The 25,767-nt window shown below is 42.5% G+C and overlaps 1 protein-coding gene across 8 annotated transcripts in view; it reads right to left on the bottom strand.

Moving 5' to 3' along the window:
• Nucleotides 1–25,767, bottom strand: part of CCDC92 (coiled-coil domain containing 92) — an 85,301-nt gene that overhangs the window by 3,926 nt on the left and 55,608 nt on the right. The window contains exons 1-3 of one of the 8 annotated variants that reach the window (XM_084648761.1): nucleotides 20,306–20,464; nucleotides 1,694–1,839; nucleotides 190–231 (exon numbers count right to left, since the gene is read on the bottom strand). In XM_084648761.1, coding sequence (XP_084504887.1) covers nucleotides 190–231; nucleotides 1,694–1,823 — 172 coding nt within the window. In that variant the 5' untranslated portion in view covers nucleotides 1,824–1,839; nucleotides 20,306–20,464. The other 7 variants (XM_084648763.1, XM_084648764.1, XM_084648766.1 and 4 more) reach the window with 7 other exon arrangements.

Genomic DNA, 25,767 nt, shown 5'->3' with positions numbered 1-25,767 from the left:
CATTTTGGGATCCTTGGTTGGAAGGCACTGAACATTCTAAGTGTTATTACATACTTGTGATGTGTTTAAAATAAATAATAATAATAAATGGATGCCCACACCTCTCACTCACACGCACTCACAAACACACCAAAAGATGGAAGACATTAACCAGAACATGAAAAGCATCACCTGCACGGCATTTCTTACCTGCCAGGTCTGAACTTTTCAGAGTCAGCTCATAGGTCAAATCTAAAAAAGAAACAGGTTTTATTTTTTGGACATTACGTATGATTAAAATAGAGCACATCTGTAAAGAGGTTGGAACTGTGTTTTGCATTCATAGATGTTTCTAGTAGCAAAAGTCTGTTTCAACAGATTTAAGTCAGTGCCTTAAAGAAAGCTATAGAAAATGCTCCCCAAACTACCCCTGTATCCTGCAGCTGCACATGTTAAGTTTTGGGTTTAATTTGATTGAATTAAGTGTTCTGACATGTTTATTGTGTAAATACTTAAAATGATTTTCATGACTAAAATTGAAGAGTAAAATCTGTTCTGTCTGTTTTTTCACTTATTAGCATTGTTTGCCATTGATTAGTTTAATAGGCTATTTTGCTTGAGCCCAGTGCACACCTGTACATGAATACTGTGAAATATTCTCTCAAAAGTTGTTGACTAGACAAAGCTTTGGAGAATATACCATAGGGGAAAATCCTGCATTGGCTGGGAATACACACTAGCTGGGACCTAAGAGGGTTTCTACGTTCATTTGGTGCTGGTACAGTAATTCACATTAGATGCAGCCAGTAGAAATATAAGAGTGATCTTTGCTACTACATCAAAATCAGTTATCAACACATTAGACCTGAGTGCAAATTATTTTTGCTAGACCATACAGACATATTTTGCACTACAAACATTTTTATAAGCCCTTAAAACATGTAGAACCTCAGCTGCAAACATCTCGGGAATGGAGGTTGTTCGTAACTCTGAACAAAACATTAGGGTGGTTCTTTCAAAAATTTATAACTGAACACTGACTTACTACAGCTTTGAAACTTTACTATGCAGAAGAAAAATGCTCCTTTGCTTTTATTCTTTTCGTAGTTTATTTTTAACACAGTACTGTACTGCTTTTTTGGGAGGGAGGGAGTGTCTCTGCTACTGCCTGATTGTGTACTTCCAGTTTCAATTGAGGAGTGTGGTTGACGGGTCAGTTCATAACTCTGACGTTCTACTGTACATTATTATTTGCTATAATAAATTATAGCAGAACCTTTCTACTCTGAACTAAGGGATCCACTGCAGATTACCATATTAGCAAGAAAGCCAATGTACATGAAATAAATATGAGAGAACACTTCACAAAACAGGCTTTTCAGTTATTTTAACAATTGTACTTTATTTATTACAATAGTTTGTGTACTCAGAAATGTACGTTGTTTGAGCTAAGTACGAAACAGGAGACGATGGTTTATGGAGATTTCAATACTGAGAAATGGCATGAACCTGCAGGTTTTTATGCAATTACTAAAATATAATATAATACCAAGCTTCTTCTGGAAGTGCAACTGGTCAAATAATATTTGAATACTATTGTGAAATAGTATTTCAAATGGCTTCAGGAAGGAGAGGACTTGGGAGTGAAGCCTTTCGCAAAGCTGAGCCTGCTGAGTGATCATAGCAACACTGCTGGAAGTATTTATGTAATTACCTGTGCAATGTTGTTGCAGTCGTCGAATCTCAGCATGCAAGCCTTTGAGTGTGTTAGCATGTTCCCGCTGGAGAAACAACAGATTCTTCTGGGCACTGTGCAACTGGTTCTCCAGGTTTGAAGCTGCCATCCTGACATCGAGGAACCTGTTATTAAAGAGAGTCAGAGTTATAGCACACAGTTACCTTGCAGATATAAAGAGTCCAGCTCTAGCCTTGGGTGAATCAGAGCAACTCCAATAATGTCAGTAGAGTTACACTCATGTAGAACCAGTACAAAAGCAGAATCAGGCCCACAAAGAGTAAGAGGCATTTCACATTACCTGTTTAAAGCATTTAATTACACCTATTATTGGAACTGGTCATTAACATTCATAGAAAGTCTGAGTGCATTCTAGGCAGCAGCCTCCATGCTGAGAGCCAGGGGCGGGGGACACAGGGTGTTCATTTGTTTGTAGTTAACACATTAAAGCATTAGCTCCAGACAGGCTTTTAGGCACTAATCCCTTAACAAGATAAAAGTGGAGTTCCAAGAAAACAGAATAGTAGATGTCTGTTTTACTGTGGACTTTGATTCACCTCTTGAAGCACAGGAAATTAGGCACACACAGTAACTCCCCCTATATAGGGCAAGGAAACAAAGCACTGAAGTGTATTGTACCCAAGTATGGTGAAACCTTACGTGAACATCCAAGAGACCAGCAAATCATTTGCCTTTAACTAAAGGTTGAGCCAAATGTGCTGGAAACATCCGGGGCTGGGATACTTTGAAACTGTTGTTAAGATTACCTAATGGAAGTTGACTTTTGCTCAAATGGATACAATGGAACCTGCACTAAGAGAAGGTTGCTTGAGGAGAACTATACGTTGTGTTGCGCTATTCTGTCTCTGATAGCATTTTCTACTGCACTGTAATACAAATCCTTGCAACTTCTTGCAGGATTCTCAGTACTGGAGAACAGCCTCACGACATCTCCATACAAGACAGAATGTCCAAGATTCTGTGATGACATACTATAGAACAAGACAATGGACCAATGGGATGTGTCATTTAAAGAGAATATGGCTCTGTTTCTGGTACTCATAAAATATTGGTACAAACAGAAACATTAAGGCATTGGATTCTACAGACTGTAAGGCAGTAGTTATCTAGGTCTTAGATCTGCCCTGTGGCACTCAAGAAATGGAGATGGCTAACGGACTAGATGACCACAGTGGTGTCTTCTGGCTTTATAATCTATGAATAGGACAACATTGCGTGAGAGAGCTACACAACACTAAAGACACCGTTCCACTGCACTACCATAATAACTGCAGCTCATGGGATGACAATAATGATTCTAAGTGTGACCACAGGGACTCTACTGAGCATGGTGTAATCAAGGACAAAAGCAAGATGGGACCCTGTGGCAAGGGCAGTAATATTCTCCTTTTGGAGGAAGGCATTAAAGTAGTGGTCAGGGTCTGATTCTTGAGATTATTTTAAAAGGGCATTTTGGAGTGTTCTAGTCCCAGGGTGATCTGCACAGAGTATTGCCAGAAATCCAGAAGTGATAGTATGCAATTGATACAGTTGCCATACCTCCATTTTATGTGAGGTATTATGTAACCTCAGCCCCTGTGTTTCTAACTGTACCTTCATCACTTTAAAATCTCTTGGAGAGACTGCAGGGAAGGGGGAACATTTTTGCACATGTGGAAGTTGTGTCCAGGAATTAGATGATTTTGGGAGGAAATTATGACAGAATACCAGCTTCCCTGATTACTTAATGCTCCACTAAAGAATCCAGTAAAGAAAGCTGTAATATCAGTAATGCCAGTCTCCAAGCCAACCAAGAAGAAGGGGTATCCAGTGCTGCTGTACTTATTGATGCATTCTGATTTGGTAGTAATCTCTATATTTAGGTTGCCTAACATTTTTTTTTTTTTTTTGAGAAGCTCTAACACCTCCACTGTTTGCCCAGGTCTTTGAAATTCTGCAGGAAGAAAGCCCTCAGGCTAGGGAAGTGCCATTTGTTGGTCCCATGAAGTTGTTGAGGTTTGATAAAGTTATGAACGTTTGAAAATCACTATTTCCCTTCTCTTCCTTGCATGCCTCAGGAAAGTTTTGGCACCACATCAAAATAATAATTGACAACAAACATTCTAACGAGCTGGGTGCATGCTGACAAAGCGACATCATCAGCACACGCTATACCGGAAACACGTGGAGCTGTTGCAGCAGCTGGTGTGTGAGAGCATGAACCAGGCTCCCCTCATACTGGCATACGCTTATGGGGCCCATCCCCCTTCTGAGGGCACCGCAAGGGGCAGGAGCTCCCTCAAACTCCAAGAAAGGGTGAAGACAGATGTGTGCCAAGCTACTCCTGAACATTCCCTGGCTCCAGTAGCCCATACCCCTGCTGGGACAACAGCCTTCTCCTACTGCCAGCTATTGTAGTTAGCCCTGTAGCTCAGTGGCAGAAGTCTGTCCTGCAGGTTCAGGGTACAAACACTGATGACACACGATGAGGAGTATCACAGTTTTTCATAACAATTTGTTTAAACTTTAAAAGAAGGACAAAAGTATGTACAAGAGACTGTTAAGAGAAAAAAGAAAAAGGAGTAACTTGCGGCACCTTAGAGACCAACCAATTTATTTGAGCATAAGCTTTCGTGAGCTACAGCTCACTTCATCGGATGCATCTTATGATGCAGCTCATGCTCAAATAAATTGGTTAGTCTCTAAGGTGCCACAAGTACTCCTTTTCTTTTTGCAAATACAGACTAACACGGCTGCTACTCTGAAACCTGTCATGTTAAGAGAATTAACATTAAGGTGGCAAAGTCAAGTACTCAAGCATTAGGAAGTGCCAGATTTACGGTTGCCCATGCAATCTTGTTTCCTTCCTCTTGTGCATATGCATTACGATACATTATTTAATTACATGACTTCTCCCCTCCCCCCAGGATCCCTGACGCATTCAGGGCATAGGATGGACAAACAAGGGGGAAGAATTAAGGTCACACTGGCAATCTTAAATGCTTGAACTTAAAACATAAAAGATGTTTTTAGGTATGTAATTACATTTTGTAAAACATCTTTATTTGGAAACATTAACAGCAAATTAAGTTAATGAAATTGAAAAATGTTTCTAAAAATACACACACTACTTTCCAACTTCAACCCCTCACCCCAAAGTGAGAACCAGAGGTTTCTGTGGCCTCTTGAATCTAGCTGATAGTTAAAAAACAGGGTCTTGCTGATCTTACTTGGTAGCCAGAGCTGAAATATACAGTTCTGATGAGTCAGCTAGAGGCTGCTATTCCCATGGAAACAAGAGTTGGCTTGTCAAAAATGGGGTAAAGGGGCTTTTTGGGAATCAGTTTCCATGGAAGTGTAGCATGGAGCTTTCAGCTGATTTGCAGAAAAAAGCTCACGGATTAAATGATTGTTTTACAAAAAGAATTCTAAATTAACACTGCTTGTTCAGTCTTTGCTGGGGTGGGCGGTAGCCTTGCCAGCATTGTGCTGACAACGTACAAAGCTAGTTAGTAGGCAATTAAATCACCATAATCATAATACATAAAGCAATGGAAAGTTATAGTCCAACAGAGCTCTAAGCAAAAGACTACTGGGTTGGACAAGTAACAAAAAAGCTTTGGGCGGATGGTCTGCTATAACCTGGATTTCAGTAAAACAGGATTGGTTCAGAACAGTCATAACTGCTTTGCAAGTGAGGGAGGAGGCTTTGCTGAGAGCCACTCTGTTGCCACCATAACTGTATTTTGTCAGAGCCCACAAGGCCAGATGATAATTTTTAAATGGACTTTTCAGCTGTATGAATGACCTTGGGGCACCATTAATTTTAAGCATTGTCAATATTTCTGTTGCATTACCTTTTCAGAATGATGTAGCCTTCTCTGCAAAGCCAAGTTCAGCCATATAAAAGCTTTACAGCATCATCTGATTCTTAAGGGCTCATTGTATTCTCACTGACTGAATGCAACAGCAGAATGAAATCTGCATTAGAGACCATTCCCCAAACATGGTAGGATTTTCAGATATGGTTACAGTGCTTTACCCTCTTAAAAGAGCTGCACTGGCAGATGGGAGCTCAAATAGGATTTTTGTTAATATCAGCAATTGATTTCTTTGGTTAATTTCAGTGTATAAAAATAAACTTTTTTTGTGAAAGAGGTCTATAAATAATATCTGGAAACCTTTCCTATCACGGTCATTATCGACAGCAGCTTTGTGCCTGTAGGTTAAAGTGAGGTGAAAAGTTTTAAGAAAAAATTAAAAGCCTTAAAGACACAAAGAAGTAACAGAAAAGATGTTCAGAATATATAAACCTTCCAAATAAATATATTCAACAAAATAATATGTCAGAAAACAAGACAACCTGTATAATAATCTACTATTATACAGTAGTATTACTCCACACCAGGGGTTATTTTTTTCACATAAGACCTAAGGATCACATTGGGATTAACTAGTCTTTGAAGGAAAAAATAAAACAGATTAGTTTTATGAGGCTGGCAGGAAAATGTGACATCAGAAATTGACAATATGGACCTAGGACTCTCTCCCTTGCAGAAGTTAATCAGGGAAATCTATGGAATTTAATTCACAAGTGTTTCTGTGGTAGCAGCCCCTCTCAGGTAAGCAGTTTTCTCCTTCCTCTGGACGATATAGGGAGCACAGCCCTCCAATCCTGAGAATGTTCTGTGGGGTCTTCCTGTGTTTTTACTTTGCACTACAGCAAATCCCAGGGGATGCCTTGTGGTCATGCCTGCACCTTACCTCTTCCTCTGAGAAAAACAGAAGGTGAAGGGCAATGATAAAAGATAATGCTCCACAAAGCAGCATTCACTTCTGCTGAAGTTTCCTTGGGTATGTGGGCATCCCCCAATTCCACCGTTAGCCTGCCCAGCCATATTACCCTCTTCCAAGACAGGTGGAAACAACTCTATATAGTCTCTGTGGAAGAAGTTGTGCATTTTCTTGGAAATGGGGGAAAATATCACTCCATACAAATAAGAGGGAACTTTATATCTATGGAAGACAGTCATTGTATTGACATATAATAGCTGCCTGCCTTTTTGAATTCTATGCTTTTGCAGTGCAGAAATGTCACTGAATCCTAATCTCGATGACTTTTCCTAGAGCAAGGGGTGGATCGGGAGAAGAACTGGAAAAACTCAAGACAACTGACAGTTGAACAGCTTCTCAGATGCTAGCTGATCAATCATCATCATTCAGCTGGCTCTAATTCTGCAATATGTTTTTTTGCTAGACATCTATTAGCTAATGCACTATCCATCTGGTAGTATAGGAAGAGAGGAAGGGCTGAACACATTATTATTTACTCATCTGGGAAAAGAATAAAAAAATCTTCACTTGAGCTATCTAGTAGAAGCCAGTTAAAAAGTATAAATTATTATTTTCCTGGGTTGATAGCAAATTGTTTTGTACTGCTAGGCACACAGTAACTGAACAAGATGCAAACTTAACTTGAAATGGATTGTTATGGATGATAATTCCAAAGATTCTGAAACTGATGTTCCAAAGCACAAATCATATGAGCATAAGAAAGGATCAATCTGAATAAACCTGGCTGTGTAACAAGCTGGACCTCTATTACTGATTCACTTAGTCTGTGGTTGGGCTACATTTTCTAGGGCAAGATGATCAGAAACTAGGAATATATTAAACATTTCCAACGCACTTCCCCAAGAGTATCACAAGCATGGATTTAAGCGGGAAATAGAGGGAGAGGTTTGAAAGATCTGGGCCCAACACCCCAGAAGAGTGCAGACCGAAGGAGGATTTAGAAAAGAATGGGAGATACCTTAAGCTTTCCTGGTGTTTCTAGTATTTACAAAGCACACTATGTCTAGAAACAATCAAAGTTTCTTTTTGCTGCCTTTGAAGCAGCTCATTCTCTATGTTGCGTACACAGCTTGCTCTTTACACTTTAGCTCTTTGTCCTCGCTCAATAGGGTTTTGTTCTTTGCTTTGCCGGGGAATGCTTGTGATCTGGGAATTATTTCATGCACTAAAGGTATTAATGAACAGGATAATGCTGCCATTAATGCTTTTAATGAGGAGTTCCCCCATGGTCAACAGAAATGAACTAAACTACTGTCCCGTACTGAGAGCACTGTCACTACTACATGAAGACAGCTCTTTGACTGTTATTTTGCTTTGTGTCAGGCATGAGCCAAAGAACTACAAATGGTATTGAAACAAAAAGACTATGTTTACCTTAATGAGATTAGGTACTACATGTCTAGACAGTTTGGACAAGCTTCTGAGAGTTCAGTTCCTCGCATTTTACAATGGTGTAACTGAGGGCAGAACTGGACGCACTCAACCACAGCCTTTGGAGACTGATGCAAAAGCCACTAAAAAGGACGGTGCATGGCCCTCCCTTATGTGCTCAGAAAGGTTATTTTGCTCCCTTGGGAGGATGCTTCATGGTCTGGGGAATGCAAGTAGGCAGCTGAGCACACATGTACAAACAGAATTGTATTTTGTTTTTCTGGATGCATCAATTGTACTTTTGAAAATAATTTAAGTTTTTGCACAAACACTTTGATAGAACTTTAATGCTTCACCTCTCCTACAGGACGAGAAAGAGGATATTGCTTTGTTTTCACAGGAACTCAGTGCTATTCAATGGGATGCACTCAGCATGGTTGGCGGAATTTTAAAATTTGTAACCCCCTTTTGTATGTATGTATGTATGAGATGTATGGATGAAGAGAGCACTAGATTGGTGCACAATTAGAAACAATGGCAGTGTCCTGAAAATACACACGTCACCAATGGGAACTCATTATAACACAGTCAGTCTTTGAACAAAAGGCAGCTAACTTTGAACTTTATGATTTAGAATATTACTTTTTGTAATTAGTTCAGATGACTTACAGGGATACTGCCAACTTAAAAATTACACTTTTGTGTGAAATTTTTTTTTTTAATTACTGTTAGAAATAACATGCAGACTACAAGCGAAAAGCTAGAGGAAATAAAAACCTGTTCAGATGTCAGATGGCCTAAAGTAAGCAACCACCTTACATCTAGTAAGTTTCACTGTTTCCATGTACAATCGGTTTCCCTATTTGTGTCAGTCTTTCACATAGCAACAGGGGATTGTTTCTTAAAGTCACAAAAAAATGACAGGAGTGGACTTTGGAGCAAGCTCAGTATCTGAAACTATTTTTAACTTTTTTTTAAAACCTGACTCAATTTCAAGTTGATAGCATCCCTTTCCTAGAGTATGCAAAACTAAACAAGTGCAAAGTATTACTGCTACGTTAAGGGAAAAAACTTCATAGCAAGGCGATTGTTTTAAGGTGATCACATTCCATCATGTCTTCTAGGCTGCTAAAGATTCAAGTGACATCTGAACAGTTGCTAAATACTTCTACAATTAATGTAATAACCTCTACATCATTTTTTATAAGTATGAGATTTACTGATAAAACAAGGGTAATCAAATCATAGAATTAATCCTATCACTTAGTATAAAAAAACAGAACACCCTACAAAAAACCAAAGCTGCAAAAAAACCCAGTCAGCATTGTAAAATAAACACTGAATCTAAAGTGTAGTTCGGAACAGTATTTCATCTAGTTGCTTTGCATTCATTATAAAGGCTCTACTCATGAATGCATGTATGGATTCACCTTAGAATTTATATGTATTTTATATGTGCGGTTCTGAATCAGTGTCCTTCCATGCAACTTGTCTGACAATTGTTTTCATAAACTCAGGTTAGTTGATGCATGACACAAGGGACCTGTCTACAAAGCGAGATCCAGACTCAAGAACTACTTGCATGGGAATCTGAGGTTTTTCCGAGCAGGTAGGATAGCAGTAACTTTTTATAAGCTGAACCCTGAAATCCTTACTTGGGCACAACTCCCATTGACTCCAATAGAAAATCCAAAGGAGAAAGCCCTATACCCGATGTTTTCTTCTGGCTTTGGGATGGTATTGAAGTAAGTTACCTTCTGCCTTCCCAGAAAAGAAAGAACGTGCCAATTGCTGTCAAGAGTGAAACTAGTACGAAGTAGGGGGAAAGAGAAGGTTTCTCACCACACTGACGGCAGCTGAATCCATCTGGGCTATTTAAGGACCCAGGCCTTCAACTCTTATGCATATGAGTAGCATTATTGAAGTCAGCATGATGATTCGCATGAGTAAGGCCAACAGTCAAAAGAAAACTAAAAGTTATAGATACCATAAAATGTTTAAAAAGAAAAAGGAGTACTTGTGGCACCTTAGAGACTAACAAACGCACTGAATGCATCTGATGAAGTGAGCTGTAGCTCACAAAAGCTTATGCTCAAATAAATTGGTTAGTCTAAGGTGCCGCAAGTACTCCTTTTTCTTTTTGCGGATACAGACTAACACGGCTGCTACTCTGAAACCTGTCATAAAATATTTAGTTTTTCAACTATTTAAAGAAAAAAAAAAGTCTTTCAACCTTTCCAAATATTTAAGAAGTGATACGAATTGAGAGGGGAAGGTATTTACAAGTCAAACTCCGCCGATTACAAACAACAGTGAGCATGACAGCTGTTTTACAGCTACAATACTGCTAGTTATTTAGGGTATGTCTACACTTCAGCTGGGAGTGAACATCCATTCTGAGTAGACAGACTTATGCTAGTTCAGCTCAATCAAACATACTAAAACTAGCTACGTGGATGGTGTGGATCAAGTAGCAGTATGGATTCTCAAGCCCACCCAGCCCCCTGGATCTGAGCTCTGTACTGCTATTTTTAGAGTGCTAACCAAGTCTACCCAGGCTGGGGGGCTTTCTCCCAGCTACAGCGTAGATATACCCTTACAGTTTTCATACTGGCATTAGCACAATGAGCGTGTCGGCACGGTTGTGCAAGTTCTTTTATCTAGACAAACATACAATGTTCCACCCTCCCACCCAAACCTAGGAGATGTAGACGAGGTGGTGGTCTCAATGGAGGCCAAAAGGAAAAGTATGTAAATAGAATAAGAAATTCAGGATCAAGCCCCAACCTGCCCATAAAGATTTATGGACATACACAGATTCTCAATTTCCTTTTTCCTAGAGACAGAGGAACAGATAAATTTAATCAAACAACGTTCCTTCAGGTGCACCAAATGCAACATGCAAGTAGATTTGTTTGTGTAAGAATCAGTCCAAGACTTCACTCACCTTCTAGCATGAAGTCTTAAATAAATGTTAAAATTCTTCTACCCACCCCAAGAAGTGAATGTTTTCCTGGCTCCTCTCAGTGTCAGCATGGCTGTGTGTGGATGATGCAGCGTTACCTGCCAAAATGAACTACATTATGCAAGATGAAATCTTGATACAAGTCAAAAGCCGACATATTCAGCAGCTCTTAGAGGGCAAATCCCACTCTACTGTGGCATACCAGAAAAAAACGCTTCATGGTAGATCTGTCTCAGTCCTACAGAGTATTTTTTCTTATTTCTATATATATATATATATATATATATATATATATATATATGTATTCTTAAACCAAAAAGTAAAATAAATTAAACTGAAATAGTTGACAAAAGTAGGAATCTTGCTTCACAAATGATAGGCAGGGCTGAGAGAAGGGCCCCTTCCGATCTGAAGTGTTTGGATGTAGTTCAAAATATTTCTGAGGTAGTCAGAAGCCTTTTCTGGCTGTGTATCAGGCTCCTGTGGACAAACTGGAATGCCTTCATATAACACTCACATCCTAAGATAAGAGCAGAGAGATGGTGGTTTAGAATCCAGGAGGGAGACAATGCTGGAATGAAGCTAACTAGCCATTTTGATAAGGTTTTATTTTTGACTGAGGGAGATCAGTTAAACAAGAAAGTCATCTATTTCCAGATGGTACCCATTCCATCCATCTCCAGACATAACAAGCACTTGAGCACCCTCCAGACATGCATTCAGATCTTATGCTGGAATACGCTATTTATCCAGGCAGACAACTAACTTCCTCTCAGCTGAGAACCAATTCCTTACTTCATCAATACATACCACAAGCTGACAGAATATTTTCTTATGTGTTGTAGCAAATTCAGTTTCAAGAAGTCACCTAAAGAAAGCAGGGGCACAGAGTATCTTTTGAAGACTCTTTCCTGTCAGCTTCGGTTTCACAGATGACAAAAGTGTTCCTGTCAAACTGACTTTTTATATTACTGGAAAAACATGAAACTCAAAGGATAAAATAATAAAATATGACAGACATGCACAAGTTTCTCCTTTTGATTAAAAATTGCAACGTAGAAGCCTTCACTATATAACAGGACCACACAATCTCCTTCCTACAGTCTATGGTAAATATTTTCCTTTCCCTGGTTGCTACAGAAAATATAAGACTCTTACTATTAAGCCAACATCTCTCATGATTCAGATATACAAGTCTGCCTAAACTGCCATCTCTTTACCACCAATGATTCGTGTATCATTGCCCTCACATTTTTCAAAGCTTTATTTGATATTTCAAGCATAATTATAGTCTCTGGAGAGGAAAGAGAAATTTAACATGTCTTTCCCTCCCCTCAGAATGAGAATATAGTCCTATATTTGTTAAGAAATCACTTCTAACATTTTTCCTGGTTATTTTACAAGGTGATTTTCCCCTGCTGTTTTCCAGACAGACATATGTTGCCTCCCCAGCATAGTAGCAGGAAGATCAATTAAGAGGAGATAGTCTTGACAGCAACAATTTAAAGTTCCCAGATGTTCAGAAAATGAACAAGATAAGCCACCTTGTACTCTTTACAGATGCCTCAGTAACTTCCTGTAAATTTGACACAATCTACCTTAAAATCATAAGTATTGGCAAGAATGATTAAAATGAAGATCATACAATCCTTCTCACCCCCTGAGACTACACAAGTCCCATAGATGCCACAATTAAATCAGAACAGACTGAAGCAAGCTTCTATTAGGTCAGAGAAATAATGTGGCATTATACATAAAGAGATCACCAGCACTGGAGTGATTCACAGATGGTATTAGACAATATCATCAGGGGCAAACGATTCTGTACAATGTCAGGAGTGCCAGAGATCGTATAAATACCTATGCAGATAGGCTGTGACCCACGTCCATTACTACAGGATCCCAGTGCCTTGCATATAGAGCTGGTCAGGAAAAAAAAAAAAAAGAACTCTGACATTTTCATTTCAAAGTGTTAAAAAACAGACCCATTTTGGAGGAAAACGTCAGTAATCATTTTGATAAAAAAATTCATAAAAAATTGAGAATAAAAAAAAACTGTTGAATTTCAACTAGCTTTTGTGTACAGATTTGAGTTTTCTCTTCCTTTTGTCAGTAGCAGTCACTTCATTTCTCTCTCCTCCATTTTGAGATCAGACAGTAGTTTATTACTTAATATAATTTCCATCAGGGAAGGGAAAGCCATAGTAAAAGGGTGGGCTCTGCCTTCTGCCCTGAATACAGTTAGATTTGTGGACAGCGATGCAATATTACAACTAGCTACCATATGTCATTTTCACTAATAGAGACAATTCCATAGTCAGTGAAAAAGAAAGAAAAGTTCCACCCTCTTCTAGGTAGAGAAACAGTTTTAATATCACTTAATAAATGTAACAGAATTTGTAATCAGCTACAAGAAGTTCATTAGAAAGGGTCTTGAAAATGGAAGCAAAAAAATCAAAAGCAGGATCAGGCCCTAAATTATTTACAAGACAAAGAATTTTTCCTACAAGGACATATTCTGAGTGTTGTGTATTCTGTACATAAATCTGGAGCTATAATGGTGTTTAAATTAGAAATATGGTTCTAAAATATAGAGGAAACCAAATCTCTTGGATTTTTCAAGTGTTCAGTAATTCCCTCATGAACTCAGAGCCAATATTTTCATGTTATTTTAAAGGAAAAGTTTATACGGACAATATTGTGAGAATCCCAAGAGAGATTCAGAGGAAAGGATTTGCCATCATTTTTGGAATGGCCTGATTCTGAACACTTGACTTTTCAACTTTCATGTTTCATTAACACTAGTTCTTTGGATTTAATTTCCATGGTTTTAGATTTGCCCCTTTTTTATAGGAAAAGGACGCCTTCCCCATATGATCTGGAGCTATTTCCCTATTCAACCAAATTACAAGTCCAAATGCCTTCATCCATTTATTTGCACATAGTGATCAACAGTTTACTTGGAACAGCAATGCATAAATCTCAAACTATATCTAGTATATATGTAAAACATATCTGGGCAAAACAAGATGGAGTCTTTCAGCACCAAAAAGAGAATCGTCCTTCCTGGAAAATCCATTTACAAAGAAAGCGTCTGCACATCCAAATCAGAACACAACTGACAACAATTCCATACCTATGTTCAATTGCTTCACTTTGATGGTAACTTGCAGGCAGCAAGCCCTCTAACATACTTAATGGTATTTTTTGTATAAAATACTGAAATAGTGTAAAACAGTGAAAAATTTCACTACCTGTTCATCTACCTCCTGTTATACTGTTTCATAAATGTACGCTCCATTGTTTTAGGATAATGACTTAGAACTACAAACATGTTCAAATTTTTGCTTCCCTTACTCTGCTCAAAATAAGATTTTTAAGAGCAAAAGGTCCACATGACAAACAATGGTTGTATTATTTGAAAAATGTAATTAAGGAATAGCATATGAATAATAGGTTTTTGGGTTTGTTAGTTTTTTTTAACAGAAGAGTAAACACAAACACTCACAGATGTCTTATTAATACTACACCCAGCTATTGTATACTCCTAAATTATGCAGACTAGAAATATAATAGGGGATGGACAATTTGAACGAAACCTTTAAAAGTAATGGGAAACAAAACAACATATTCTGTTTTTAATTGCTTTGGGCTTACTCTGGTTCCCACCTAAAATGGAGTTTGCTTTTCAATAATTAAGACAGCAAGAGAAAGTGCTACGTTTGTAGGGTTTACATGCAAAAACATTATTTCACAGATTTTCACAGGAAAACTGCCTACCCACTGTCTACAAGCAGCTGATAGAAAGTAAACAGGATTTTTCTTTAAAAAAAGAAGGTTAATTTGAAAACAGCTTATAGAATGTCTGTCATAGTTCTGAGCACAGTATGTTTCACTTTAAAGGCCTATTTTGCAAACGATGTGCATCTTCAGCATGAGCTGTACCAGAGAACAGATGCTTTGCACTGGGTTAGATCTACCATTGCAGAAACAGTGTTGTGCTTACTTTATCTGCAAGTGAAAAATCTGTTGTCTAAAGGAGTAACAAGCAACATGAAAGAAAAAGTTATGCAGTTAATGTTAAATGTTTGCCTCTTTCTGTTAACTAAAAATACATTTCATATAAGATCAGTGCTTGTGGACCAATCTTCAGGATCCTAAGACTCTCAGTGCTCTAATACTAATCTTCTAGCATTTTACAGGCCTGATTCCGACCGCAGTAAAGTCAATGAGAATTTTACAACTGAATTCACTGAATGGAAGACTGTCCCCAAAATATAACGGTAGAAATGTATTTGCAATATTTTCTTATATTGTTGCTTTATGAACATATTATGTGAAGGAGGGGAAGTGTATTTAAGTACAATAGTTCTCAAGTGTTTATCCTACATTCAGAACTATCAATCTAGTTAGCTGACTTCTCCAACTAGCTGAGATACAATACTGATATAATACTAACATTACCCTGCAAAGTAATTTCTTCAGTCAATGGTGACAAAGATTCTGAGAAATACAGATAGAACTATGGGTATTGATCTATATCCTCTTGTAGGTAGAGGAACAGTTTTAATATTGCCTAATAAACGTAACAGTTCTTGTACTCAGCTACGAGAAGTTCATTAGAGAGGCAAACACTGGCCCTTGCAAAGGGAAACAAAGACATTCAAAGCATGGCAATCTTACTCTAACATTCGAACAAAAATGTTAAAATACAGCACTAAAACAAGAATGGGCTAGGGAATGTCCCAGAAATTTTATTTTGGCATATCGTAGATGCAAAAGGAATCAACAAGTTCTAGTTATATAGTTGTAGTAAGTTTTTTTCTACAAACAAACAATGTGCAACCTCTCCAGTTTAACTCCTTCCACTCTCCTGGGCTGCATCATTCAGCACAGTTATTTCAAAGGGTATTGTAGGAGTTGCTGGAAAACTAGTTTATTGTACAATATTCAATATTAATTTAGCTTGTACAATTAATTTATAGTAAAATATTCTCATCCCTTAAAGCAGAATCTACAAAAGGTATGTATAGGTGTTTTTGTCTGTAAATACAATAAGGGTGTTGCTGTGAAACAAATGCATGGTTTTACTATGCACTACAGTAAACAGACATGAAAAAGCCGGAATAAAGAGCCAGACCTCAAATGAGAGTCACTTAGTACAATCATCTCATAAAACCTTTATTTTTCCCTTTCTAGGTCTTCCCTTTTTTCAGATCTTAGATTCCTAAACCCCTTTTAGAATCAAGAAAGGGAGAACAGGAAAAGACTGTGAAACAAGACAGCTACAGACACTGTTCTCTGGCCAGTACATGCCTACGCATTCCCATAGAGCATCCAATACTACAATTAAGTCATCTGAGTCACTGATCTTACAATACCTCATCCCACTGCAAAGAAATGCTATTATTAGTTACTGACAAACTGATCAGTTAAGTCACTTTTGTTAGCTGGTGGTGCAAAAGGTTTCAAAGCATTATAGAAACAGCACTTCAGGAGTATGACAGATCAAAGTTATATACAACATGGTGAAATAAGACTAATTTGGTTCTAAAAATTAGTCATTTAGAATATTTTACTATTAAAAATAATGAGACAACATATCTGCAAGACCTCAGGCAGAAAGATGGATTATTTTATATTTGTCCACTTACATACATACAAAGTATACACTGGAGATACTGATGCTATAAAAATAATCCCTAGATACCACTTTACATTTGGCTTTAAATATTCCTTAGACATCTTTCACTATTTTTAAAATTCTAAATAAAGTAAATGCTAGACTAAATATGACATCAAGAGCAAAGCTTGCAAGCTAGTTTATTCCACCTGCAATCCTAATCCTTCTACTATACTATATACAATCTTCAAAAAGTGCATTTTTTACAGGAAAAACACCAGAGGGGAATTTTCTTTCTGCCCACTGATGACAAAGGCTTACTGATGATTCCTCCAAACAAATACACAGTAATTCTCAAAAGGTTTTAGATTTTAATAATGAGCCACATTGAAAAAAGTTTTTAATTTTACAAATTATGCCAAAGAAAAATGCAATTTGATAATTTGAAAACTGCTGTTCGAAAGGATAACATTTTTAAAATTTGAAATCAAATGTATGAATTGTAAAGTTTTTTAAAAATTACTTGTTTACAATTTTAATTTTCAACTCAGTTATTATGAATCTTGTATACAGCATTTAGCTTGGCTGTCACAGTTCATCCTGCAACAATGTTTTTAACATATATTACACAGTACACATAGTAATAGGCTACAGCAGTTATGCACCAGTTTGTCCAATTACTCATTTTATATATTCTTTTAGGCATGCAATGTCTTCCTGAATCATGATCTCCCCACCTTTGAATTGAAAATTCAATGAAACAACAAAACACCACTGAAATCTCAATATACCTCATACAGTCGATGTACAGCTTTAATATTCAACAGAACAGATAACATAAATGGAATTTAATGGATAGATTTCTTTATTTTTATCATTTTATTAGCTGTTCCAGTATATCAATAGTTTTAAATAGTCAAACGAACCTAGGGATAAGTATAGTTTTATGAATGCAAAAACGTATATCTATATTAAACTAAGACAAGATCATAATTCTCTTACTAGTTCACAGTCATGCTACTGTACCACCCTAACGGACTATATTTACTAGTGAACAAGCAATATGTAAGGAGGGACTGCACTATAGCCACACGGATATGAAATTAATTTTTAAAATATTAAGAGAGAGAATTACTACTGTATAAACATCAACAAAGGCACATTTTAGCTCAAGTGTTTACCCATCCAAACAAAGTCTCCTGGATATTTCTTATGCACCTGCAATGCAGCTCAGAACTCTACAATCCCACCGTCGGGCTGCCACAGCCCCGTGTTCTTCAATCTTATCGTCCCTACTTCAGTTTTTGACAGTTTAATATATATTAACAAAGCATATTATTATAATTTACAGTGCCAATGTACAAACATCAAGGACTCTCTCTCTCTCCCCTCTCCAACCTCCTCTTTGTCCCACCTTAGTTCTTGGGTTTGGAGATAAACAGACAGCAGCTAGGTGGCTGGAAAACACTCCATTTCCAAAGGCAAGCTTTATACTCCTTGCTACTATTTCCACAAATGATGGGCTCACTCTTTACATAAAATACCTCCTTGGCTTGAATAAAGATTCCACCCTTACCCTCCCCGCACACAGTCCTTCCATCTTTTCTTTCTTCACCCACCCTACAGATTCACTGCAACGGAAGAGGAGGAGAATAATGTCACTTCCCTAAAACTCAAAGGCAACACAGTCCTTCAGGTTTCCTTTTTTATTAGGTACCCCCATGGCATACCTTATGATCTAAGACAAGCAGTTATGCCACCACCCCTTCCAGGGAAGAATTCAGTCAATCCACTGAAATGTATTTGTGTTTTCTAAATAGGAACAGGGAATTAAAGAAACGCTCCTGTCAGTAAGTTAGCCAGGGAGTAACAGGGCAGAAGAATAACCCCCCCCTGCCCGCCTCCTATTGCCCAGCGGACTGCAGCAGGGGCTGCAAAGACTCACAGAAGTGGAAGGCAATTGTTTTGCTACAATCCTGCAGTACCCGCACATACACATTCATGGAGAAGAAAGCCTTTGCCCTGCACACCCAGCTTTATTCTCTGCTAGGCGTGGGCAGGAGGAAATGTTTTAATGCAGTGATTCTCAACCTTATTTCATTTACAGACCCCTAAAACTTTCATACGGCGGTGAGGACCCCTATGGAAATCTAAACAGTCTGCAGACCCCGAGGTGTCCAGACCACAGGTTGAAAACCACTTTTCTTTGGTAACAAACACCTTTTGCAGACCCCTTAGACAAGGTCTGTGGACGCCCAGGGGTCTGCAGACCACTGATTGAGAGCCACTGCCTTAGTGAAAGTGGTAAGGGAGGGCAGGAAAAAAGTCTTTATCTCACCCATAGACGTGGGGAGAAAGGGGTGAGACGTCCCCGGCCTCAGGCTGCCCCCAACCTATGTGTGTGGGGGGAGGCGACACACTTTGGCCCCTCAGGGTGCCCCTGACCTGTCTGTGCAGCGGGTGGGGAAACGCGAGACACCAGGGCCCCTCAGGCTGCCCCCCCGACCTGTCCATGTAGGGGGGGAATGCAAGGCACCCTGCCCCCCCCGTCCATGTAGGGGGGGACGGGGACGCGAGACACCCAGCCCCCAAACCAGTCTTTGCAGGGGGGGGAGTGAGACGCCCCAGGCTGCCCCCCCACCTGCTGTGTAGAAGGAGGACACGAGACACCCAGACCCCCACCTATCTGTGGGGGGATGGGTGGAGGCAAGACACCCCAGGCTGCCCCCCACCTGTCTGTGCAGGGGAGGAGGGGAACGCGAGACACCCAGCCCCCCGGGGCTGCCCCCCCACCTGTCTGTGCGGGGGGCCGGACGCGAGACACCCAGCCCCCGGGGCTACCCCCCACCTGTCTGTGCGGGGATGGGGGGAACGTGAGACACCCAGCCCCCGGGGCTGCCCCCCACCTGTCTGTGCGGGGGAGGAGGGGAACGCGAGACACCCAGCCCCCGGGGCTGCCCCCCACCTGTCTGTGCGGGGGGCCGGACGCGAGACACCCAGCCCCCCGGGGCTGCCCCCCACCTGTCTGTGCGGGGGGCCGGACGCGAGACACCCAGCCCCCCGGGGCTGCCCCCCACCTGTCTGTGCGGGGGGCCGGACGCGAGACACCCAGCCCCCCGGGGCTGCCCCCCACCTGTCTGTGCGGGGATGGGGGGAACGCGAGACACCCAGCCCCCGGGGCTGCCCCCCACCTGTCTGTGCGGGGGGCCGGACGCGAGACACCCAGCCCCCCGGGGCTGCCCCCCACCTGCCTGTGCGGGGGGCCGGACGCGAGACACCCAGCCCCCCGGGGCTGCCCCCCACCTGTCTGTGCGGGGGGCCGGACGCGAGACACCCAGCCCCCCGGGGCTGCCCCCCACCTGTCTGTGCGGGGATGGGGGGAACGCGAGACACCCAGCCCCCCGGGGCTGCCCCCCACCTGTCTGTGCGGGGATGGGGGGAACGCGAGACACCCAGCCCCCGGGGCTGCCCCCCACCTGTCTGTGCGGGGGGCCGGACGCGAGACACCCAGCCCCCCGGGGCTGCCCCCCACCTGCCTGTGCGGGGGGCCGGACGCGAGACACCCAGCCCCCCGGGGCTGCCCCCCACCTGCCTGTGCGGGGGGCCGGACGCGAGACACCCCGGCCTCTCGGGGCGCTTCTGGGGGCAGCTCCTTCTCCCCCGCGGCAGCCGCCGCCGGCCCCACACGGAGATGGGGGGGGGCGCCGGGCCGGGCCAGGCCAGCCCCCGGCAGGGCCCCTCTGTGCCCAGAGCTACCCGCCCCCGCGCGGAGACTTACCCGGCTGCGGGTCGCCTCCCCGGGCCGGGCGGGGCACTGGCGGGGGCGAAGCCAGACGGCTCCCCGGGGGCGGGGGCGGGGGCGGGGGCGCGGCGCAGGCGCAGAGCTCAGGTGCGGCTGCGGCGACCGCAGTTCCGTTGCCATGGCAACAAGGTCACCGCTTTCATCCCCCGCCGCCGCCGCCCGCTGACCCGGAGGGGCCGGACCTGCCCCCGTGCGCGCGCGCGCGCGCCTGAGCGCGCGCCCCCCTTCCCCCCCCCAGTGTGCCGGCCCCTGAGTGGGTGTGTCCGCCCCTGCAACTGTGCGGGAGAGCTGGGCTGGCACCTGCGTGTGCACAATGGTGTGCGAGTGTGAGGCGCGTGCCCGTGAGTGGGTCTGTGCGTGCGAGGGCAGCCGACCCAGGTGCCCCGATGTCCTAGGCACAGTCCGGGTAGTAGGGGCTGCGTCTGCTCCAGGCCCCTCTGCACCCCCCACCCCCTAGCCTGATTTTTCACACTTCCCCTCTGGTCACCCTCGTGTGCATCGGAGCTTGGCAAGCGTGTGCCGAAGGGCGCATGAGAGCTGGGGTGAGATGGGCTGTCGCTGCGTGTGTGTAACCTGGGAAGGCAGCTGGGGCTGCTGTGCACGCAGCTGTGTGTGCATCTTCCTGGTTGTGCAGATGTCTTCAGCTGGGTAGGGACCTGTGCAAACAGGCGTGGATATAAGTGTGAGCGCAGCTTATTCCCCGGGGAATTCTGCGCCTGGGCAGCATTTATGTCCCCCGCAGATTTCTTGGCTTCCCGGCAGAAAATGACTTCCTGATGGGGAAGCAAAGAGAAGCCACAAGAGCGGTCATGTGACCCTCCCCAGCAGGGTGTTTCGGGTGCCCAGGGCAGCCGGCAGAGAGGTAAATCGCGGTGGGGGCGGGGAGACCCAGCTGATGGCTCCTACCTTGCACCAGGCACAGCTGCTAGTCCCGACTGGGCTGGGGAGGACAGAACTTCCTCTTCCCCTGCACGGCATACAGGGCCAGGTCAGAGCCACCCCCAGATTTCTCCCCCAGCTGTAAGGTCTGCAAACTTCCCCCTCAGTCTGATTCCTGCACCCATCACTCCTCAGCTGCAGGGGGAAGGATCCCTGTACGGGGAGCTGCTCCTCCATCTGCCCAACCCCTGTACATCCAGACCTCCTCATACCTAGACCCTCCCACTGAGCCTCACCCCTTACACTCAGAGCCCCCCCCCATGAGCCCCACTTTCCCTGCACCTGGACCACCCTGATGAGCCACCCACACCTGGACCCCCACCCCATCAAGCCCCAATCAGTTGCACCTGGATCCCCACCCCACTGAGCCCCACTCCCCCAATATCTGGATCTCCCACTGAGCCCCCCCCCACCCAGACCCCCCAAGCTGAACCCCAATCACCTTCACCTGGACTCCCCTGCAGAGTCCCATTACCGTTGCATCAGAACCCCACAACAAGACTCTATGCATCCAGATCCCGCCACACGTCCCGGATTCCCCACTGAGCTGCCTACCTCTATTTTGCCCCACACAGAACCCTCTCAACCCATACTTGGATTCCCCAACAATAAGCCCCTCCACACTTGGATTCTGCCTTGCCGAGCCTGCCCGCCCACACGGAGGGGCAGGGCCCTGGGGTGTTTGTAAGGCAGGCCCCCTTCTTGCGCTGTGTAAGAGTTGGGTGCAGCCTCACCGCTGAGTCCATATCCCAGGGGGAACTGCACAGTGATCTCCCTCCTCGGTGCAGCCAGTGACCAGTGCTCCCCAATGCCACACTGGAGCCTCCACATTTGATAAATAAAATTTTCAGAATTTTGCAGAATTTTAAAATATTGTGCGCAGAATTTTTTTTTTCGGCACAGAGTGCCCTTAGAAGTAACAACTGTGCATTCATCTGGGTTCATGTATCTGGGTTCACGTGTCTGTACTCATGCTTTGTGCGCACATATGTGTGAATGTACAAGATGTGTGAATGTGCACAGAGATGTGTTTGTCACAGATGCACAAAAGTTCAGACATACATGCATGCTAATATCTGTACACATGGCAGTGCAAACATCCTAGTGTGTACCATGCAATTAGGCAACTCAATATAACTGAACCCACTCCACCATCATCTGGGATCAGTCAAACAAGATAGCATGTTATATATTCCTGTAATGTGTGGAAAGAAAAATAGCATTGTTTTGGGGAACTTCAATTAGGGAGTCACCTGCTGGAGAGCTCTTGCAACCAGTAGTAAATCTATGGCCAATAAAGAATTTTTAAAGTATATTGGGAACAAAGGAAATCCTAACAATGGTATAGGCCCCTTACTAGATGGTAATGATAAAATTGTTAATGATGCACAAAAGACAGCAGTGTTCAATAAATATTTCTGTTCTGTATTTGGAATGAAGCAGACAATGTACTCTTATATGAGGATTACATACTTTCCAGTCCATTAGTAACTGAGGAGGATATTAGACAACATTTACTAGGGATGAACATTTTAAAATCAGCAGGCCTAGAGAAGTTGCATCCAAGAGTCCTAAAAGAATTGGCTGAGGAGGTTTCTGCCAGCTAGTGTTAATTTTTACTACATCTTGGAATACCAGGGAAATTCTATAAAACTGAAGGAGTGCTAATGTTCTGCCAATATTCAAAAAGGACTGAGCAAAGTATGATACTAAAAAGATAGACCATTTTGTGACTCTCCTCAATCATAAGTTGAGTGCAAATGATCAAGTAGTAGACTCAATAGAGCAAAGACCAGTTCAATTTGAACTCTACAATCCACCAACTTTGGAGGAGACTAAGAATGCACTTATGAAAATGGCAAACGGAAAGGCAGCTGGAGATGATGAAATCCCAGCTGAAGTGCTAAAACATGGTGGTCCTATACTTCACAAAGCTTTTCTAGACCTATTTACTTTCTGCTTGGAGAAAATGAGGTTTTACCCCATGATTTCAAAGATGCCAAATAGTAACAATCTATATGCATAAAGGGGACAGACATGATTGCGGCAATTATTGTGGCATTTCGCTTCTCTCCATCGCTGGTAAGATCCTCGGTAAGCTGTTGCTGAAAAGGCTTCAGTTACAGGAGAAAGCTGCTGAAGAACTGCCCCTGTAAATTGCCTTTGTTGACCTCAGTAAGGTGTTCGACTCCGTCAGATGCTTTGCAGTCTGGTGCCTTCTTGCAAAGTTTGGCTGCCCAGGCAAACTAATAAACCTTATACACTGCTTCCCTGACAACATGCAGGCCCTTGTATCAGTGGGTGCCGATTCCTCTGATCCCTTTTCTGTAGCCCCTGGAGTCAAAAAGGGCTATGTGCTTATTTACGTTGTTCCTGGCTGGAGTGGTAGAAGTCACCGCATGTTCAACCACTGCGGGTGACACTTTAACACCACAATTCAATGGCAGACTTCGAAACTTCCATCGATTCAAGGCTGGAAGCCAATCCCAGGAAAGTGAAATAAAGGATCTCCTGGGTGCTGACGACTTAGTGTTTGCCACCCTTTCCAAGAACGACCTGCAACATTTGCTGAATTCCATTGTCCACGCTGTGTCCCTTTTTGGCTTTTGTATTAATGTGAAGAAAACAGAAGTTCTGTATCAACCATCTCCTGGCAGAAACCCATAAGTTCCATCACCACCAGAATTAAAATTGAACAGTTACCAATTAAACAATGTCAAGTCCTTCTGCTACATAGACAGCACAGTTACCGATGACACCAGCATTGATAAAGAATTTTCAACATGCTTAAAGTCAGCTGCCTAAGTTTTCGGTCATCTACAAAAAGACTTTGGACAAGTCGAGGGGCCAAAACCTCCACAAAATGCCAAGTTTACAGAGCTGTTGTGCTCCCTTGTCTTCTATACTTGTTTATCGTGGCCATATTCAAAAACTGAATGGCCTGCAACAACGCCACCTACGCAGCACAACGAGAATCAAGTGGTCTCACAAAATCGCCAACATTGAAGTACTTACAGCTGGCAGCCATGCTAAGTGTGAAAGCCATGCTAGCACGGAGGCCAATGGCCTGGGTCATACATATGGATAACAAATCACCTGCCTAAGAGAGTTCTGTACAGTGAATTTAAAAAAAGACAGTAGGAAGCCTGGCCGTCCCAAACTCTGCTACAAGGATTGCATCAAGTGGGACATACAGTCTGCCAAGCTGGATTTAATGACCTGGGAGTCTACGTCCCTTGACAGGCGATCCTGGCACTCTGCTACGATGGAAACAGAACATGCAACAGAATATCGTTTCACTACCTCTGCCGACAGTAGGAGGGAACTTAGACACCACCATGTCCTGGCACGTCTCCTTAACCATATACGTGGACACTGATTTCCAGTCGTAGTCTTACTCCAGTACAAATGACGGTCATTATATATTATATTATTATTATTCAAAAAGTACTAGTGGGATGACCTGGGTAACTATAGGCCAGTTAGCCTGATATTAATCCCTGGCAACATAATGAAAAAGCTGATACAGGATTCAGGTGATAAAGAATTAAAAGATAGGAATATAATTAATGTCAGTCAACATGGTTTTATAGAAAAACACGTCTTGTCAAATAAACCTGATTTCAATCTTTGATGTGATTACAAGTTTGGCTGATAAAGGTAACTGTGTAGATGTAATAGACTTTCGTAAGGCATGTGTAGGAGGAGGCCTGTGAGCACAGAAGACAGAACTTTCATAGGATCTGGACCTAGACTATGGGAACTCACTCCCACAAGAGAAAGAGGACCATGGATCTTGCTGCCTTTAGAATTAAGTACAAAACTCATTTCTTCAGCTGAGTATTCCTATGACGTGCATGCACCCACTAATAACTTTAATCCTCATCAAGCATGTTATCCTATTTACTGGGGAGGAAGAGAGACATATTATTTCTCCGTCTTTGCTTAAATACTGCTCAGATGCTAAGGCAGTATGCTCCAAGAGAAGAACTGGATGGCTAGATAGCAACACTGTATCAGGCAGATACAGATTTGAACTTGACTTTTCCCCCATTTGTACCCTTCTATTGCGCAAATGATATTTTCCCAGAAAAGGCAAAGCCAAAACACTTTATTCCACCTCTTGCAGACTTAACTGTGGGGGCTGAATTCATCCCTGTTGTAAGTTCCGTTGCCCTGACTGCACATTTGTCCCACAACTAATTTCGTTTTTGAACAGCCTCCTAATTTGTCATCATTGCATAGCTAATAGGTGACTGAGAACCCAGCAAGAGGGCTGGTGCAGAGGAAGGGAACCACTGAGTAGGTCTAATTCTTCATTAATTGTGAGGGATTGCAGTGGGAGTTAGGTGCCTAACCTGCTTAGGCGCTTTTGAAAAGCCCACTAGGCACCTAAATACCTTTGTAAGTCTGACCCTGTGTGCTCTTCAGCAAATCAGAATATCTTAGTCATTGGGGTAATAATCATCCTAGTTCTCACTTCTCTTGCATTTTCCATC

This window comes from Lepidochelys olivacea (genome assembly GCF_965140295.1).
Source record: "Lepidochelys olivacea isolate rLepOli2 genome assembly, chromosome: 15".
Lineage (NCBI taxonomy): Eukaryota > Metazoa > Chordata > Testudines > Cheloniidae > Lepidochelys > Lepidochelys olivacea.
Note: the sequence above shows the minus strand (reverse complement) of the source record. Positions and strands in the feature narration are given on the sequence as shown.